Source organism: Pelobates fuscus, chromosome 1 (genome assembly GCF_036172605.1).
Source record: "Pelobates fuscus isolate aPelFus1 chromosome 1, aPelFus1.pri, whole genome shotgun sequence".
Classification (NCBI taxonomy): Eukaryota; Metazoa; Chordata; class Amphibia; order Anura; family Pelobatidae; genus Pelobates; species Pelobates fuscus.
The window spans coordinates 39629844-39649902 of record NC_086317.1 but is presented as its reverse complement, the minus strand read 5'-3'; the positions used below and the strand labels follow the sequence as shown (position 1 = coordinate 39649902).

General features: G+C 38.6%; 1 protein-coding gene across 6 annotated transcripts in view; it reads right to left on the bottom strand.

Annotated features, from left to right (window-relative positions):
• Positions 1-20059, bottom strand: part of GRIK1 (glutamate ionotropic receptor kainate type subunit 1) — a 479351-nt gene that overhangs the window by 169150 nt on the left and 290142 nt on the right. For all 6 annotated transcript variants that reach the window (XM_063448077.1, XM_063448103.1, XM_063448095.1 and 3 more), the window contains 2 exons: positions 18281-18334; positions 1503-1676 (listed from right to left, as the gene is read on the bottom strand). In XM_063448077.1, the coding sequence (XP_063304147.1) occupies positions 1503-1676; positions 18281-18334 (228 nt within the window). The remainder of the gene's footprint in view (positions 1-1502; positions 1677-18280; positions 18335-20059) is intronic.

The following is a 20059-nucleotide window of genomic DNA, read 5'->3' as shown; positions in this document are numbered from 1 at the left end:
AGTCTTGGCCTCAATCCAAATTCCTTCTCGGGACATTCATTCCGTATTAGGGCCACCACAGCAGCCTCTAGTTGTCAAGTTCCAACTCATCTTGTAGAGAAGATGGCACGCTGGAAGTCCTCGGCATACAACCGGTACATTCCAAGTCCAGAGAAGAAATCAGGCTCGCTTTCTATAATATGTCTAAATGATGTTGTTATGTTTAATAAATGTTACATACTTTTTGGCCCTCTTTTTGCAGGCCTAACCTCGCGTCGGTTTCGGCACACCTCAACCGACTCTTATATATTATAAACTACACACACTTTAATGTGCGCCCCTTCCATAATCCCGTACACAAATAGAAGGCGTATGCCTGAAGTTGTGGGAGGGATTTTAAGGCTATTTAAACCCAGCAAACCCCTTACTCACCTGTCTTCGACGATTTCAGAAATTCCCTCCCACCACACCCTCTTTATATATCATCATATCTGGGTGGGCCCTCTTTTTGCAGGCCTAACCTCGCGTCGGTTTCGGCACACCTCAACCGACTCTTATATATTATAAACTACACAGACTTTAATGTGCGCCCCTTCCATAATCCCGTACACAAATATATATATATATACATATATATATATATGCCTCTAGCTTAAGGCCCACTACATGCTATAAGAATAATCATTAGTCTTATTGATTAGACGTTGGTATACACAACACAACGCAATTTTATAGTTTACTAAATACTTTGTATTTTAGCCCGATCCCCATATGTACAGATAGTCTATGTATATTGCTTATACACTGTAAGTTTTCACTCCGATGTTTTTTTCCACACAATTTTTCACTTCACGTTTTCTGTGCACGGACATAGATGTACTTGTGCAGATTCTGGGGAGATGGGCTCAGCTCTTGTTGTATATACATGTCTGTGGACTGATATAGCCTTTGTTTCCTCCGGTTTTCCCTTTACCGGGTGTATGTTTGTATTTTCTGAACGTAGTTCCCTAGCAACTACGCTATCTGTTTGATACGTAACACGTAATACGTCACACGCACGACGACACGTGGTGGTTCTCACTTCCGGGTTTTCAGTCTATCGGCTGTCCGATCATCTTACTGGTAAGCTCATTACACGATTATGTATAAATTGTTAATAACTTTCATTTGTCACTGTGATCTTGATAAAGACCCAGCAGGGTCGAAACGTTGATTGTTTTGTATAACACAGAGATGTATTCCTTGGAATGCAGTAAATAACTTTGCACTATTACGAAGACCTAGTGTGCTCCCTTCATTGCTTTTTTCTCTATATATAACGCGGGATTGCACCTAGGCCCATATATACACTTGAAAGTTTTTTGTAAAGGAGGAGTGCCTGGCTCTTGGATTTTTTCTATATATATATATATATATATATATAAAAGCATTGCTATATTTACCTTTTTACATTTAAGAAATAATAGATCTATGTCAATAAAGTTTTTTGTTATTTTTGTATTTTTCTTTTGATTTGTACTCACTGTCATCATGCCATCAAGAAGGCCCGTTTCTGGTTTCGGTGGAGCTTGAAGCCGCTCCATTGACCACTTGTCAACAACCGATGAAACCTGAGGATTTTCAATGTTAAGTAGTCGGAATCCAGTCATATTGACTCCACTGTATCTGTATGGCTCCAGGTCTAACGCAAACAAATCCTGCCAGATAGAATATAAAGAAGACAGCATGTCAGTTCACCCACTAATCCCCAAAATCCACATAGTTCAGCAATGAACAAGTTGTATCCTTCAGCAACCTTGTGTAAAGACAAGGTTTGTTTGCATTACATTGGAATACACAGCAAAATTGAAGAAAACAAAGCAACATCATTAATTCCAATTTCTCACCTGATACTCCGGTCAATCCCTCTGCCAAATGCAGAGAGATTGTTTATGCGTCATGGCCAGTTGTAACCCAACATGCAAACCTGAGACAGATGACATGTTAAGAGGACAGAAAGTGTTATTTGCCCTTAAAGGGACACTATAGTCACCCAGACCACTTCAGCTCAATGAAGTGGTCTGGGGGCCAGGTCCCTCAGGTTTAACCCTTCAGATGCAAACATAGCAGTTTCAGAGAAAGCCACTAGAGGGGCATCTGCGACGCTGGAGGCATATTATGCCACCATCGCGCAGAGTGTCCGAAGGAAAGCATTGGCTCCGCTGATGTCGGCAGAGGGAGCTGACGTCGGCGGGGAGGAGAGGTCACCAGCGCCGAGGGAGCCCGGCGCTGGATTAAAGTAAGTAACTGAAGGGGTTTTAACCCCTTCAGTGCCACGGGAGGGGGACCCTGACAGAGGGGGCACCCTCAAGGCACTATAGTGTCAGGAAAACCGCATACATGGAATACATAAGCCAAAGGTTGGTAGCACACAGACAGGCCATCGGGCACACCGGGCAAATGCCAGTGGGCCGCGGTGGCCATGGAACGAGGCCAGCAGGGAGATCACAGGATCTCCCTTGTCGGTCTTTGCAGGGCCGGCACTATCACTCACCACTAAGACCACCAGGGATGGATGGCGGCAGGAGCAGCAGGATCCCCCCTCCCAGGCATAAGGTAAGCAGGGAGGGGGGAAATAATCACCCTAGTCACATCAGCCTCACAGACACCCCTAACACTCACAGCACACACACACACTGCACCCCTAACACTCACAGCACCCTCACTCACACAAATACACACACTGCACCCCTAACACTCACAGCACCCTCACTCACACAAACACACACAATGCACCCCTAACACTCACAACACCCTCACTCACACAAACACACACACTGCACCCCTAACACTCACAGTACCCTCACTCACACAAACACACACACTGCACCCCTGTCACTCACAGCACCCTCACTCACACACACACACACACACTGCACCCCTGAGACTCACAGCCCCATCACTCTCACACACACACACACACTACACCCCTCACACACACACACTGCACCCCTCTCACACACACATCACACCCCTTACACACACACAGCACCCTCACACACTGCACAATATGCTTTCCTAGCATTTTTGTCTCCTGGTATCCCAACTATGGAGACACCAGAGACAAATTTCAAGCAAACACAGTGCAAGCATGTTATTCAATTTGCTTGCGTTGTGCAAGGGTATTTTTCTCATGCCAGAGCTCTTCAGCAAAGCTCTGCGCATGGTCTACCCTGGAAGAGCATTGAACCAACATGCTCACGTTGTGATGGGGCGTGCTTGTCATTGGTGATGACAAAACACACCCTATCTGCCCCCACCCCCTTTTTAGTGGGCCGCTGTAATTAAAAAATGCCTGGACCGAATGTTTTTCCCAGTCCGGCTCTGCACACAGATCAGGATAAACAGATAAGCTCCCTAAGGGCAAACCACAAATCAGAACTGTAAAGGAGTGTGCTATTGGGACAGCAAGAACCACAACAGGGCACCTAGTCAGAGGCAGAGCAAGTTTAAATACCCAAATCAAAAGCCTACATTGGTGTCATCTGTATGCGCCAAAAGGTACAGTAGCAATTTTGCACGGGCTTTATGTTACTAATGATGCATGCTTCCTCTCCAAGCATATTAGTACTGCGATGGGGAAACATATGCATTAAGGAATTATTAGGAAAATAATGCCATCACGGGTTAATGGAGAATTTAGTAAACTACTTTTACTTAGCTGTTTAGCAATATATGTCTCTAGAATCCCTTGGTGGAACGCTGTATACACTGTAGCTTACATGGGCTTTTCTATTTCAAAATCAGGAATACTAAATGAAAAACTACATTTACGTTAATTAAAAATAATCAAGAGATAAGGCAGATTTAATACGTTCTTTTAATGTTATTTTATACAAATTACACTTGCCATACACTTTTTTTTCTGCACTATTGTACACACTAGTTCAATTACATTAACTAATTTCATTTGGGGTTCTTAAAGTGCCAATAAAAAAAGAGCAGCAATCATTACTGTGGCTTTTTTTTTTTTGCACAAGGCGTATTTTTACAATTATTTCTTCATGTTTATAGTTCACAAACTTACTTCTTAACAATCAAATAGTAAGATGTTAGTGTCACGATTGCACTGATATATTTCATAAACTTGTTCTTTCTTAAAATGCATGCTAAACAGATAGTAATACTTCTTTCGACGTATTCACCTGCAGTTCATGCTTATGAATATTTGTATTAGTCTGCAGATGATAAGTACATGCCTCCAAACTTCAACACTCAAATTAAAGCAAATCCTGTAAATAATAGCTTTATTTGATACAATCGTTTTTTTTTTTTTTGTAGGTTACTGAGAGAACTCCGAGAAACTGAAATGTATTAATGGAATTTTGTTTGGATCCTCATATGTGACTATCTCACTCCCACACCAAATAAAAAAAAAATAAAAAAAAATACAGTTCCCCATATTTCTATTTCAACGCAGAAACTGAATTATAAAAACAGTGTATCGTGAAAGATAGGTTTTGAAGAGTTATTACTATTGAAATCCCAGCAGTTGTAGGATAATGTGCTACAGCTCTTGGCATAAATAACAGTGATTACCTTTGCTATTCCACAATACTCTTTTGAGCAGAATAGAACGCTTTAAGAAACCAATCAAGGTGGACAATAAGTGGGACTATTTATACAAGTGTATACTTTTGGATTTCCAAATGCATTTTATAATAACAGTGGGAATGTTTAAATTCCTCTTATTTAGACATTAAATTATAGTTTTTTTTTTTTTTTAAATATAGATGCACAGGGCTATAACGTCACTTTCTCGGAGAGATGTGAAGAATAGATGGAAGCTGTGGACATCGGGGTATTGATTCTACATTCTACATTCTACATTCTAGAAAAGACAGATGATGCCCATGACACAACACCCCCATTACAATCTAAACAACATTGCCCATTTGTTATTTAATGCCCTCTGCTACGACTGTGCAATTGTTAAAAACAAATTGTAAAACTACTGTAAACTTTTTGTATCATAGAATCTGACAATTGTTTTCAGTGTGGGTAAAGTGACTCACTAAAATTATGGAGACTGTTCTGTGGCTCCTGCTTCTATTTCCAGGATTATCATTAACTGTGGGAACCCCTACATTAGTTTTGACCTCACTCTGTTCATTCTTTGCTTTAATTATGAATTGTTGTTTTAAGGACATGGGAACTGTGTATCTCTGATTTTGAATGGATAGTTGACCATTTTTTTGATCCATTTTCTTTTCATAACAATTGGATTTTTTCACAAGACTCCAAAGAGCCTTTTTAAAATATGTTCTGCTAGTTCAATTAATATTTTAATCAGAATTTAGGCTAATTCCAAATAATAATTATTTGCAGGAAAATTATGTTTTCAGATTGAGTAATATAAAACACTTTCAGCCTAACATCTGATTTAACGCAAGAAGTCACATGTAAAAGGCAACCAAAATATGACTTCTATGACGAGTGGTTGCGTTGTGACAGAGCTCCAAGAGAATAACTGACTTTATGCATATTAACTGGCTTGATTTGTGCCTTTTCAGGACTCATGAGAATAATTATTGAATGCATTTCAAATCCTATTTGGTGGCAGCTCCTTGCAGCACTTATGCGGCCTACCTGTGGCCTGCCAGATGGTTCAGATGTGTGAGGCGGCCCATCCCTCTTCAGGGTTTCCATGAAGACTGCTGGTGTTTTGATACCTGCTCCTCCCCCTGCAGGTGAGGGATATCCCAGTACTTACCGCTGGTATTGCGGAGACCCTATCAACACTTGAGCATCTGGTGTAACAGAACTGGCGGCTTACTACCTTCTACTCTGGACAAGCTTGATGCACTATTTGCTGCTTTGAGGTTTTTGAAAACCTGTTTTTGCTGATTTGAGGTTTTTGAAATGCTGTGTTAAATATGTCCAAAAGTTATGACTCCGTAAATAAAAATGAGAGACTCTTGACAGGTCAAGCAACGTTCTAGAGTAAATAGAGATACTGGCTGATTATGATTGGGGCATTTCAACAAAAAGTCAAGGATTTTAAAGCTGTCTTTTTTTTTATTTCAAATGTTTGTATATATTTATTACATCTGTATAATGTATTTGAAATTGTTTGAATTCCCAACCTGAAAATAAAACAAACAAACTCCAAACTGGTTCAAGTCATTCTTGAACAGAAACCTCTCTTAATTGATTTAAATTGATACCATATGATACCGAGTTTAGATCATATCACTCAGGAATTACCGTTAGATGAACAACTATTGTTTTTAGATGAACAGTTTGAATTGTTCGTAGAATAGATGGAAATGATTAATCTAAAAACAATCGTTTTTAATCTAAAAATATCTATTTTTAAATCTGCACATTTGCTTAGTGATATATAGAACTAATTTTATTGTCTGCAGCGCAAGCCCATGCATACTGTATTTGCACGACAGGTGCACTTTAAGAACTATTTACCTTGTTGTGACAGATTACTTAAATATTTAACATGTTGTGCCATTTAATGCAGGCGGTTCCATAAGAAAAGCAATTTTCAGGCAGCTACTGAATGACTCAAAGTGTAATGAATGGAAGTGTAATTTCAATGTATGTTCCTGTAAGTCATTGAATGCCAGTCTGATTTCATGTACTTTATATTTAGAAACTCAATTTCATACCATTCATTTAATGTTATTAAATGAAATGCATTTCAGAAAAAGTTATTTAACCTTCTGATTGTATTTTGCTACCAAAAGAATGGAACTGCCATGTTCGGTATAAATGAAAGCAGTGCTCATTACAAGTGAACTATTGAATGGAATGAGTCAAACCAGGTATTTAATACATGGGGACATGTCATAAAAGTTATTTAAAGGAAGTTAAGTTTAATAAAAATATATAATTGAGAAACAACAGGGAAATTTTTTAACAGCAGGGTAAGTGAAAAATATTGATTATATTGTTACAGTGTTACCTGTCAAGGGTTGGAATATGTTAGGCAGCAAGTGTTATTGTTATTGAATTTCATGTTTGAAAGCAGGAGAAATGGGCAAAATAGGCCTTGGCCTCCAAATTCGCCAGATCTCAATCCAATTGAGCAACTATGTGGTGTGCTGGAACAACAGATCTGATCCATAGAGGCCCCATCTCGCAACTTGCAGGATTTAAAGTATCTGCTGCTAATGTCTTGGTGCCAGATACCACAGGACACACTCAGAGGTCTTGTGGAGTCTATGCCTGGATGCATCAAAGCTCTTTTGGCAGCACGAGGAAGACCTACACAATTTTAGGCAGGTGGTTTTAATATTGTGGCTGATCAGTGTATTTATCAACATGTTAATTGCTGTCAATGAGCTGTTAATGATGTTGAAGCAATCCTGATCTCACAGTTCTGATACATTTTGAAAACACTGTAACCAGTATCATATTGGTAAGAATGGGCTGTATACTTTTATGTTAAACACTCACGTTTCACAATTATACCAAGAAAGGTTATTTGGCACATTAATAGGACCAACAAAATAGTAGCTAATGCAACACATCAAAGGATGGAAAAGGGCTTGAAAACACTTTACCTAAGGAATAATCAAAATATTTCTGAATGTTAGTGACTGAGAAGACCTCACATCAAAACAACCTGGTGACGGACGCAACCAACATCAGCTAACGATTCCTTGGTAATCAATTAGACTAACTCTAGGACAAATAAGCACTAATAAGAATACCAAAGTATTGTGGAAGTGATACCATAACAATTGCAGTGTGCACAATGTTTGCAATATCCATTTATTTGTACTTTAAGCTTATAATATGCATTGCAAAGTCCATATGGAACAGAATAGGTTGACTACCTGTCACCTATTAGTATCATCAGTGCACTTACTGTCTTAATCACCAACCTCTGACATTGGCAAAAAGCCCACAGAAGTAAGAGAGTTTATTTTGTGTTCCTCGCAATATTGGTCACTTGAGTTTGACATCATGAGATTAAAGAGTAAGGCACAAGTTAAGCACTGCTGGCAGTAAAACGTTTGAATTGCAAATTTGAAAAAATTGAATTTCAAAAAACTAAATCCTGAATTAAAAAATTGGACAGAGAATAATGGAGCTATACTGGCAAAAAGACAGGAAAGATTATCAATTGGTTACTGATGGCAACAATGATCCATCTATCTGTCTATCTATCTGTCTGTCTGATATATTTTAAATAATGCAAGATATATATTTGTTTCTTTTTTTGTCTTTTCTTTTTTTTGTCTTTTATATATATATCTTCCCAAAGAAATATTTTTTATTTTTCAAATGGTTTAGCAGTTTTAATTTTCTTTTGGTCAACTTTTTCAAACTACTTTCAATTGTGTGCACAACATATCCTTACCGTGTGCTGATATCTACATAAACCATATAAAAAATATTGCTACTTTTTAAATTCCGCAGAGAGTTACACAGAGATAATCAGGTGAATTCTGGGAATACTATAAGGCGAACTGGGAAATATATTCTCAAGAGCAAAAATAAAAAATAAGACATATCATATAATTTCTGGGAGTAAAAACAAGTTTTATCCACTAAATTTTAAATTGAAGAAAAAGGTGGTATGGATATTTTTTCCTTTTTGGCTATTTCAGCCTAATGTTTTAAATTCTTAATTTTTTACAAGTTACAGTTTAGTCAATTGAACCAAATATGTTGTTGTTAAAAAAAAAATCGAACCGGTGAATCCTTTCACATGAATATTAGCATGAGATATAGAAAGAGATCTAATTTTAAAATAACTGGCATTGTGCATATTGTTTTCACCATGTTGAGAGAGAGACAATGGAATGGAACGTGTGCATTAGGTCTTGGAGTTTTTATATTAGCTGTTAGTTTGTTACTGAGTATGTTATAGCCAATCCTAGACCCAATGGACCTCATTAATAAATAAATGAATGAATAAAGCTATTTGCATACAGATGGCCATGGTGACAGCTATATTTGATGGCAAAATCCCTATTCAAACCATTTTTATGTTGAAGTATATTATTCATTAAATGGTTATTTTTACAGATTAAGAGTACCCGTTTCTGATTATCTGATTATCCTGAATCTTGTGTTCTGATCTCAGAGACCTCTCCCGTCTTCTTACCCAACATGTTAATTAACTTTGACTGATCCTGTTCCCACTAACTAGTGTCTTGTGTTAAAGGAACACTCTAAACACCATAAACACTACAGTGTGCTGTAGTTGATATGGTGCCAGGAGTCCCTGACATGCCCCCAGTTTAAATACACTCTAAGGGCACAGAGATTCCATTAACCTACCTGAGCTAAGCCCGTAATGCAGTGCCAGCTCATTGGCTGAGTGCATCAGATGGCTACTCTCAGCCAATGGGCTAAGCCTAATACTAACTTGCTTAACTCTGGAAAACTAATTGTAGTTAATGTTTAAGAATTGTGGAGGTTGGAATCAGCGCTGGTGGACCCCAGGTAGGAAGGCAAATTGTTTTAAAGATATCTTGACTATATACAGCACATGGGCACCAGAGCAATCATTGCACCACATAACCAATGCAGCAAGCATGTTCTTTTAATAATTTTATATATATATATATATATATATATATATATATATATATATATATATATATATATATATATATATATATATATATGTTTTGGCATTTTTAGAATTATATTGTATTTTATAGAACTGCACATAAATTCTGTTTTGTTACTTTCATAAAGAGTTAGACACATTATTGAAAATATAATAATGTCACATTAAATATGCAATGCCATACAGTTTCTAACATATACAGGTAGACATCCAGAAGTCACATGTAATATTTACAGCACAGCGCGAGCCATGAGCCGTACAATGCCTGTGATCCTTCACGGAAAAGAAGGAAACATAAAGTAATTGATTGGAATCATGTGTTATATATATTATTGAATTTCTATCACATCTTGTAATTTCCTTGCTTGGTTTTTCTTAATGGATGTGGCACAATTTTCAATAAACAAAAATATATATTCCACAGCTGTTTTTGTGTATACAGGCATGTTACAGCTCTGTGTTCCCTATTTAAGGTTAATTAGTCTGTATGGTTTTGTAAAAGCTCCACTTTTCGTTTAATTAGATCTTGCCTCTCCAGTGGAGTGTGGAGACAATCACAGTAGCTGTGGGACTCATATTGTTTGCCTTGATGTTGGCAGGGGAGCTAACACTGGTCACAACATTGTTTCTAAAACTCATTGTTATTATAGTGTAGAACTAAGTTTTGGAAAATGGGCACATAACTGTTTGTTACTGTTTTATTGTTTATTTTGTTTATATATTTCACACCTGTTTTTATCCATGTCATTTTAAAGGATCACTCCATCAGTTTTATCTATTTTTTATATATACTTTCAATGAAAACATTTATTTCTGCATGTTTTCTCTAGTTTATTAAGAAGGGGGAGAACAAGTGCGCCAAGTGTTACTGTTATGTCCATGTAACTAACAGAAGAGAAAGCAATGCTCCCTGGCTGCCCCAAAGTATAAAATTGTCGATTTCTATTAAAATCAGCACTTTTATAAACTGTCACATGTGTGACAGGCTCCAGACACATAAAGAACTTCCCCAAGCCAAGCGCTATGTTGTTATGCTATGTTGTCTAGTAACAACTCTGCTTGCATTCATATGATGCAGTGGAAAGTCATTTTTACTTACCTGAACCTGTGTCTCACAGCCACCACCATCTACTTCCACTAGGTCCTCTTCAGTTCCTGGTACTTCATCTTCCAGGAGCCGTCATCATCATTATTATTATTATTGGTATTTATATAGCGCCAACTAATTTCACAGAGCTTTACAATATTATGAAAAGGGGTGAAATTTACAATAAATGAGACAATTACACAGTGACACAGAAACAATAGGTAGGTGAGGGCTCTGCTCAAATGAGCTTACAGTCTAGAGGAGTGCTGATGTCTACGGAGGATACCACAAGATTACGGGATCCTACATTGAAAGAACATTTTTCCCCTTAGCCGTCACTAGTGATAGCTGAGGGCTTGACAAGGTTCTACAGAAAGGTAGCCCCACCTTTTTGTGAAGCCTAGAAAAATTCCCTACTTTGTCTTATGATATCTTTTGACTGCAGTCGAATTTCAGTTAAAGTCCAACACCGGCTTTATGAGTTTTTTATAACGATTTAAGTAAAAGGTTTGAGGGTATATTTCAAACGTACCCATCAAACTCTCTTACTTTTTTAAAATGAGGGATGTGTTTTGGGATTCTGAGTGATGAGGATGCTATACTTATCTCTGTGTCTCTTTGTTACTCACAATTACTTTGAGTGATAGACCTTCACCTCTCTAAAGTACAGTGAATAAAGGGGGTTAAATATTTATTTATTTAAACGGGGTACTTGTGGCATTAGAATAAATAAGGACAATGATTAGATTCAACTCTAAGCTGCCTCCTTACTTACAAATGTGAGGAATAAGGGGGATGGATTGTGTCCCCCTTGGCCACTAAATATGTCAGTGATAAAAGGGCTACATTTTTTTGAAAGGTGATTAGGGACCCTTGTATCTGCACCTATCCACAAACCTGTCTCTCACTCATGCTCACTTTGAATAATAGACAGACTTTAAACCTATTAATCACTGCTTGATATATTGGGGATATTAATATCCAATTCTCCCTCTCATTCTGTGCATGAGGGGAGCACTTTGATCCCACAAGCAAATAATGAATCCAGGTGCGCAGGAACAGTGTATGCCTGTCAGACTTTCCAAATGTGATAAAATATATGTAATAGAGATCTTTACATCAGGAAATCTATTACACTGGATCTGTCTAGTTATACAAGTTTATTTTTTTTTTAATATATGGTATCTGAAGTATTAGCATAGAACAAAAAATTGTTTGTAGAAATAGTTAAAAATGGTTGAATACCTAATTATAGGTATTGTAACAAGCTAAGTGTCCTTTTAAGGAATGTAGATTCCTACAATGCCGGCAGATTTTAATAATAGTGACTGCATTCACAAAAATTGGGACTTTACTGTAGAGGACATTATATAAGGCTATTGCAGTCATCAAGGCATCCTTGTAGTCCAATTTGAGTCCTCCCAGCTGAGATAATAGAGTTATAAAGTTTGACCTACAAAGGATGCTGTGGAATGTGGGAAACGATAAATAAGGTTACTATTTACAGTACTGCTCTAAATATGCAGAGGGACAGAATGCAGCCGGACAGAGACATTTTATTATTTACAGGGTGAAAACCAGTGTTAGAGCAAAAGGAGAAGATGAAATGGAAAAAGTAGAATTGCAAAGCAAAAGTTAGTCTATGCATATACCTTATTGAAAGATTAGATGTTAAAGTTTAGTTTTATTGTAAGGAAAACTACAGTATATTGCCAAAGTATGTAGACGCATGACCTTCACAACTCTATGAGCTTTTTGCACATTCCAGCCGAAAACCATGGACATTAATATGGAATTGGCTCTCTAACAGCTGCCACTCTTTATGAACTACACATTCCAGTAGGTAGCAATTTCCTTACATTTGCGACATGCAGAGTCTTTCATTAGACTGCCAAATAGTAAAGCATGGTGTATCACTCCAGACAACATTTTCATTGTCCCAAAGTAGTCACCACTCCAGTTGACATTTAGCATTGACGTGAGGCTTGTATACAGCTGCTCTGCCAAGGAATCCTGTTTCAGGAAGCTACCGGAACACTGTTCTTATGCTGATCTTTTGTCCAGTGGCAGTTTGATGCAACAAATCATAGGTGATTTTTACGTGCTAGGTGCTTCAGCTATGGACACCCTGCTCTATGAGTATGCGTGGTCTACCACTTCATTACTCGGCTTTTCTTGCTCCCAGACACATCCACTTCACAATAATGGTACTAACAGTGAACTGGGACAAATCTAGTACAGCAGAAACTTCATGAACTGACTTGTGACCAAGGTGACAGAGCCATATTTAAAGTAACTGAGCTCCTCAGTAGGACCCATTGTACTTTCAATGTTTGTCTGTGGAGATCTCATGGCTATGTGCTGGATTTTATTCACCCGTTAGCCATTGGGTGAGGTTAAAATACCCAAACTCAATAATCAGTGTTCACAAACTTTTGCCATAGTGTGCATATTTTTTTTCCATAAACTATAGGAAAAAATATGTTAAGTATGGTGACATTATCTCACAGGCTAACCTTTTCTCCTTTGCTAAAAGAAAATTTTAAAGCGAAATAAAGCTGGAGTAGAAATTAAATAAATCATTTGATTACAGTCACAATAAATTCCAAGTAATTAAATAATGATTAATGCCTGTCATGCATCAGAAATGAGATTTCATGCTTTTTATAATCAAATGTGAAGTTACAGTAATGAATAGATGATGTTACATCAGATTAGAGTATGAAGATAAGTTACTGGCAGTTCCATTATTTTAGAGGGCAGCACTTAAAAAATGCGGGGATACTTTTATTCATTCTAACTAAAGGTTTCTGGTTTTACAGGATATATAAGGTAAACAGGGGTCTGTGCTGTTTTGTTATGCATCACCACCACACTGGTACATTTCACAACCTGTGTCTTTATTAGGTATGTACAGATTTTACATTAGAGCCATAAAAAAAATACAACACAATATAACATAATAATATAACAAAACAAGGTAATTCATTAAACTTTGAAAGATGTAGCTATTAAACCCAATCTTAGCTGAAAAAAAAACTATTTTGGCTTATAGTTACTACAGAAAAAAAGACAAACCACTGACAAATATGTTGCTACCTGGTTTCCATGGTTACAATCCAATACAGTCGACCACTTTGACACACTTCTTCTGCCCACCAATTGGCTCAATACCTCTCCCAACGATCCGCTAATCCTCTCTTTTTTTTATTCATCTACATATCCTCCTCCCCTCTTTTTCCTATCGTGAATACCTTTTCAATGCCTTTAATGTATCCTTTTGGCTTTTTTTTCAGACAGGAAGGTAAACATTGGGGTTGCATATGTGACAGGTGGTACCTCAACATTGGCGTCAGCAGGACATTTTCCATGGGGGCATAACTGTAATGACATCCATGCTCTGCCCCTTTTTGACAGTGTCATGAAGGGGAAGGGCATAGTCATAATCACATAAAGCGCAGGCATGCAGAAGATTTGAGAAAGCTGATGCAAAAGATTAATACAAGAATCAAGTTGCCATTGTCTGATTTGAGTGTTGCAAGTTCTTATTTGTTTTAACTCCTTAAGGACTGAGCCAAATGTACATGTTGTGATCAAAACAAAATGTAAACAAAACCTGTTCAACCGTAATTCACCTCTTTCATATTCATATTCACTTACCTGATCTGTAGGCTGCCCCCATGCCTCACTTGCCTGATCTGTAGGCTGCCCCCCATGCCTCACTTACCTGATCTGTAGGCTGCCCCAACCCGTCCCTCACTTACCTGATCTGTAGCCTGCCTCCCCATCTCTCACTTACTTAATCTGTAGTCTGCCACCCTCCATGCCTCACTTACCTAATCCATAGGCGGCCCCCCAATGCATCACTTACCTAATCTGTAGGCTGCCCCCCATGCCTCACTTACCTGATCTGTAGGCTGTCTCTGCAGTCTGGGAGTTGCTGGCTGCACTCTGTGCTGTTCCCTTGCGGATTAAGTCCGGAGAGAGAAGCAGGGATAAGATGTAGCTTCCTATCCCTGCCTTTCTCTATACACAATGCCAGCTACTGGTATCACACCTAGGACTACAGATAATGTCTAACCGGACCTTAGAACGGCCGGACTTAACGTACCAGAGAAGAGTAAAAATACTTGCCAAGGTCAGGGACACAGAATGAGGAACAGTGATAAGGAAAAGCCAAAAGTTAAGGGTACCGGAAATCAGGGAAGTCAGAACGAAGCCAAAGTAAAAAAAAAATCAGATATACACATATATATATATATAACTATCAGGAACACACTCTCGGATAACCATCAATGGGAAACCACGACAGGGCACTGACAGAAAGGTAATTTGGGTTTAAATACCCCTCCTTTGGCTGTAATTGGCTGTCTCTGACCTCTGACCCCAAAACTTGCATGCACGTCTATGACGTGATGTCGCATGCACGTTGGCGCCATCTTTGGTGTGGGCGAAGGTAAGTTAACTACAAAAATCTGTGCCGCATTGGTCGGCGCTCCTAAGAGCATCGCAACCAGTGGGGACCAGACCGGAGGGAGATCGGGCAGTGGTTTACCGCGAGCAAGGTAAATATGAATTGTTTCTGTCGGCGTGGTTGCTTACTATATGTGCAACCACGCTGGCAGAATCACCGGGAGCTGTGACACTGTGTATATGTGATCTTGTACTCTGTGTCATTTGTCCTGTATTACTTTGTATTGATGATCAACAAAGAAAGACTTGCAAAAATATATCTGTGTTAGGCTCAAGTGACAGAACCACAACCACCCACAGTAACAGTGTGTGTCATCTATTAGTTGAATGTTTCTCGTCCCCAGTCTATTTTGAATATATTTGCATATGATTGTAATGCTTTAATTTGTATTGTCTGTGTCCCCTTAATATTTTTTGCAGTGTTATATATTTGTGGTTGCCTATATGATTAGCTATATAATTATATTTTATGTATTATATTGAGTGTGTCACCATAAGTCTAATGTAATGTTGATAGGGTTGATAGTCTTGAATAGAAATAAAGTACTGTGAGGCAGTTCTGTTAGGAGCTGTGTGTCCTGTCTGGTTCTTTTAGGGATCCCAGTAGGAGAGATATAGGACCTACTTTCTGGCTGCACTATCCCCTGGTACCAGGAACGTTTAAGAAAAGAGCAGGCCACTGTAGAGACAGTGGCACAAACTAGGCTTATGAAGACATCTATGACATGGAGATGATGACTGCCTCCCTCCAGGAATGCTCAGACAAATGCGCCTTGACCTGATACCCATGGAGGATTGACATATCTGGGGGGACAGCATTGCTAAAATTGAGACTACAGGCAAACACCTGGGTCAGTCAACCACGCAGAAACCGATAGCTATACACAGGGGTACAGGCACCTTACAGGGGCCTCTTGTTCCAAGCTATCCCTATCCCCTTTCCCCTGGCTTTCTCTATCCCTTCCCCCTAGCCCCCACCTATCTCCTCAGAACCTTGACCCTTCCCCCATTGCGAAACTAATGGATGAGCAGACTGTCCTCATCTATATACACCGGACAGACCCAGAACGATAACCCACAGATAACCCCGGACAAGGATATATGATAATACGGCCGCAAGACCACAAACATTGTCGACCAGCAATGACCCCCCCTACCGCATATCTCATCATTTGACCGAGGCTCAACCCCCTGGGGTGACACAACACATTTCCATGGGGTGCAAGCCCCGGTCCATTTTCGCAAGGTGATCCCCTGCACACCGAACACAATAACTGCACTAGGTGTCACACACTATGGACTTCCTATTTTCGGATAGGCACACCGGGGCATCACCAGGCAATACGCAACCTCATACCCACACCACACACAGCCTGCCAGGGCATGTAATCTCCAAACTTTAGGAATGGAGAAGAACTAGGCCCCCACGGTTACGCCTGGACAAAAAAACGGCTGTCACATATTCTAAGTCTTAAGCCTTGCTATAGTTCCCAGCCGGCAACCTGTAACGTAGAATGACTACACACCTGCTCCGCCTGGAAGGAAACAGACACAACGCTTTACCACAGAACTTGGAGATGCGAAACATGTCACATAGGTACAATATTAGGCATCTACCCACTTGGGGAACAAACAAGATACGTCGATTTAACATGTCACAATACCAATACAAAAGAAACAGAATGTGCCTCACCGCTTTTGCATTGATGTGTTATTCACTATGTTGGAAAACGCTAACTGTCTTAAATGCCATTTCCTTCTGTAATGATCCATTCAAAAACAATAAAATTATGATTGACACAAAAAAACTAGGCTTATAAGCCACATGTGTCTTTCTGAAGGCAGTATTTGGAGGCAGCACAGTTACAGGGACTGATATCTAACAGGATGAAGCAACACAGACAGAGGGGTTGATACCTGCCTGGAGGGAGAAACACCAACAGAGTGGTCAGTACATCCATAGAAGATGAGGACTTACAGAGGGGTTGATGCTGGCCTGGAAGATGAGGACAGGCAGAGTGGTTAATACCTGCAAGGGTGAGGAGGACAGAGAAAGGGGTTGATACCTGCCTGGATGAGGAGGACAGGCAGAGGGAGCAATGCTGGCCAGGAAGAGGAGGACAGGCAGAGTGGTCAATGTTGGCCAGGAAGAGGAGGACAGGCAGAGGGGTCAATGTTGGCCAGGAAGTGTAGGATAGGCAGAGGGGTCAATGTTGGCCAGGAAGAGGAGGACAAGCAGAGGGGTCAATGTTGGCCAGGAAGTGGAGGATAGGCAGAGGGGTCAATGTTGGCCAGGAAGTGGAGGATAGGCAGAAGGCTTTAAAGCTGCCTGAGAGGTGTTGTTGGTCTCTGGTAATGGTGGAGAGAGGACAGTACATGTAGCAGGACAAATCATTTTCATCCTCTTATTTCACTAATTGTCTGGATATGTAATGGAAACTATAGTTACCCCATGTTCATAGTATTTTTGAAACGAAGGGAACAGGTATATGTCTTTTCTGCTGAGTATCTACATGTTCTGCTTATTTGTGTCTTCCTATGATATAGCCCATCTACCAATAACGCACATGGTGGAAAACTTCAAGGGAGCTATTTGTCACAATAGGCGCATATATCTGCTCCATGAATCTCAAAAAGCAGAGAATACATTACACAGACTAGGTTATTTACTAATGTGGGAACTGTCTGGAATTCAGAGTGAATTTCAAATTACCCAACCCTGAATTTAAACATCAACACTACATACATTCTAATGCAAACACTACACACAAGTAAATCAATGCTTTTCAAATGTCAATATATTCACACACACATACTCCATATAAAAACATATATACACATTGCTCAGTGCTAAGTACAACCCTGCAAGGATGCGCAAATGGTAGATCCCCGGCTGACAAAGTAATGTGGGCCCCAAAATTCTTTCACCAGTGCCCTCTCTTCCGCCATTGCAAACACATTAATAAATCATTGATTAGAGCAAGCCAAAAGTTCCCATTATTTCCTTAAATACAATTTATATACAATTCTATTTAATGCGTTTCTTGTGAGGCACACATCTGAACGTTTAATTATGAAAGTGTACAATGCTGACAGCCAAGGTAAGATACAGAAGGTAAACTAGAAGGTAAGATACATTTTTGCATTTCGAAACTTACCAAGGTCGTGAAAAAGTAGTGATAGTATTCTGTCATCATGCCCATTGAGAGGATCTGTGGAAACAAAGATACATTTTCACTTATTTTCATTAAAAAAACAAAAACAAAAAAAAAGAATTCTACAAAAGCATCAGACAATGGGCATTTTATAAATGAGAGAGCCCTATACTTTAAGAATAAGGTCACTTTTTTGTATGCTGTTCAAATGTCTTGCCAGCAACAGCACAACACTCTATTCCACATGCAGAACAAAGCATGTCATGAATATAATGTATCAAAGTATAATGTAAAAAACACTTATTAAAAATAGTATGCTACATTGGATTCCGTCAATCACATCTGAATAAAGTGGCAAGCCTATTATGGAATATAAATATATATATTATCGCTTGCTGTCTACAAAATAAAGGGTGTTTCTTCTTTGCTGCACAGTTTTTAAATTACAAGAATTTCCTTTTTGATATAGGGAAGGATTATTTGAATAAAAATACTTAAAATTTATGTTAAGTAATTAGATTATGTAAAACATTTTTATTGTAATAACGTATGACTTATAATTATTATTGAGTGTGATAATCCATGGTTTGCCCCCTATTACTCTCAGGGTTGCGTTACAGTTATTTTTGCTACAATTGTAGATACGAAGGATTCATTGAGATTTCTGTCATTTTTATAAATGTCAAGTATGATAAATGTATATGAAGTATGTTTCTTTAAAAATGGAATGGTCTTTGCTAATGCCCTCCTTTTTCAGCTGTCATATGTATATTTCTGTATAGTCACACATGGACTTTGATAACTGTACCATTGGCACAAAAAAGACTGCAATTTGGTCCCCTGCCCTGTGCCTCCATTATTGTATGCAACCTTTTTGTTTTACTTTGGAATTCATTGGAGTTGTTAATGATAATTTAGTTGGTTCTCATTTTTAGGAAAACCCACATCACGCTATTCAGGTTTCAACCCACTTAAAACAGATAATGAGGTGTCATTCCGTACTCTACTGGAGAAGTATTGGACATTGGAAAAAGCGACAATGCCTTTATGGCTTTAAAACAAATTATATTGCAGTGAAGTATTAATCACCGAGCTTATTTAACAACTGAAATATAGGTCAGCAAACTTCGACATTATTGTGGTCCCTGTCTCGAAAGGTTAAGAACCACTGATTAAAGTCTAATCAAAATTTACGAAGACCCAGATGAACATCATCGTACAAGTCGTACATTTTGAAATCCTATATTATAAAATTAACAGACATAGTCAAAAAAATGAAGACCCAGTGCGGCTTCCCATTCATTTTAAGTGACCTTTAATTACTATGAAGAAGTATTCCGCCTGCTCTCCTCTGGTAATTAAAGGTCACTTAAAAGCTGAAGAAGCAGATGTGTTGGGTGTTGCTTTTCCTTAATATTGTGCCGGGATGGAAGTACCTCGATGTGTTGACACAGCTGCTTGGACAGCCCCCTGGTTGCAGTGTGCTTTGAACTTCTCTTCTGTTCTTTGAAAAATAATAAACAGACCATAGTCTTTTATTTTAGAATTAAATGTACTATGCGCAATAAAATAGCACTTGTAGTTAAAAAGTATTGGTGCTTGTTATATCATTATTTTTTTTTTTAGGTTTTATCCTTGATCGGCCAATTTGGTAAAAGATGGTTATCGGAAAATAAACTCCCAAATGTTAATAAATATGTAATAATATTTGCATTCTAAAATCAGTTGCCATTGACTTAAAACATACTTAGCTAACCTAATATATTTCACAAGGGAATATTA